The sequence below is a fragment of the Blastocystis sp. subtype 4 genome, assembly GCF_000743755.1.
Source record: "Blastocystis sp. subtype 4 strain WR1 chromosome Unknown seqid_1036, whole genome shotgun sequence".
NCBI lineage: Eukaryota > Bigyra > Opalinata > Blastocystidae > Blastocystis > Blastocystis sp. subtype 4.
Window position 1 is genome coordinate 1 of NW_014568511.1, and position 903 is coordinate 903.

Here is a 903-nt window from a genome sequence, read left to right on the forward strand (position 1 = left end):
AAGGCCATCAACGGAGCATACTTCTTCAACAATGTCTATTCGTGATAGATTACTTTCATCAATACCACATAGTTCAGTTTCTTCGCTCCCCACTTGAACTTCTTCGAATCATCCAGCATTCTTGAACTTGCATCAGACACATCTATTCTAAATGGGAATTGGAACATTTACGATCTAATTTCTCTACTCGTTGAACAACTTCATCGATATTCTTCCTCATGATGTTCTGAATGTCAATAAGACTCTCATTGATTTGGTTATAACTGTCTAAATTGCCATTCTGATCATCGTATTGACGTCGCTTCTGTTGAATCTCCTTATCTAACCATAATTCTCTAATCCAAGAAAGACCAAAACGAGCAAAAGCATAAGGTCGAGCCATTGTTGCAAGGACTGTTCTCCATCTGTGGCTCATCTTCATCAATACATCCGTACTCATCTTTGTGTTCATTCTGCAAATACGATATGAAAGAATTCTTCACATCCTCAAGATAGGTGAAGATGATACGTTTTGACAGATTCTTCTCTGTAAGAGTCAAGAAGCATAAGTTCTCATCAATGATATAACTAGGTTATTATTACCATTCAATAACAAATCACCTAAAACACAGGTCGCCAGACATCAACTGCATCTGAGCCGCACTGTTACTTGATAATGACTTTAGAATTCGTTTAGACTAGGTTTAATCCTTCTAAAATACTCTAAACCTCGTCTTTATATGTATCAATATCTCTTCCAGCCTCTACAGTTGACAACATCGAAGTCACCTGTAAATGAAAAATAAAAGCAATGTCCGAACAAAGATTAATCCGTCTGTTACTCTGCCAATGGAAGTAAGGAAAAACATCGTTTAGTCTTTAGAAATGTGTTTGTGTAGATTCGAAAGAATATGGTTCCTGTAA

At 36.5% G+C, this 903-nt stretch overlaps 1 protein-coding gene across 1 annotated transcript; it reads right to left on the minus strand.

The window, feature by feature from the left end:
• Window positions 1–142: 142 nt before the first annotated feature.
• JH06_5709 (vesicle-trafficking protein) lies at window positions 143–848 on the minus strand (the record flags this gene model as incomplete). The annotated part of the gene is made up of 5 exons (XM_014669154.1): window positions 143–404; window positions 436–567; window positions 601–677; window positions 709–768; window positions 801–848. The coding sequence occupies 5 exons, from the start codon at window positions 846–848 to the stop codon at window positions 143–145; spliced, it is 579 nt and encodes a 192-aa protein (XP_014524640.1).
• Window positions 849–903: the final 55 nt, after the last annotated feature.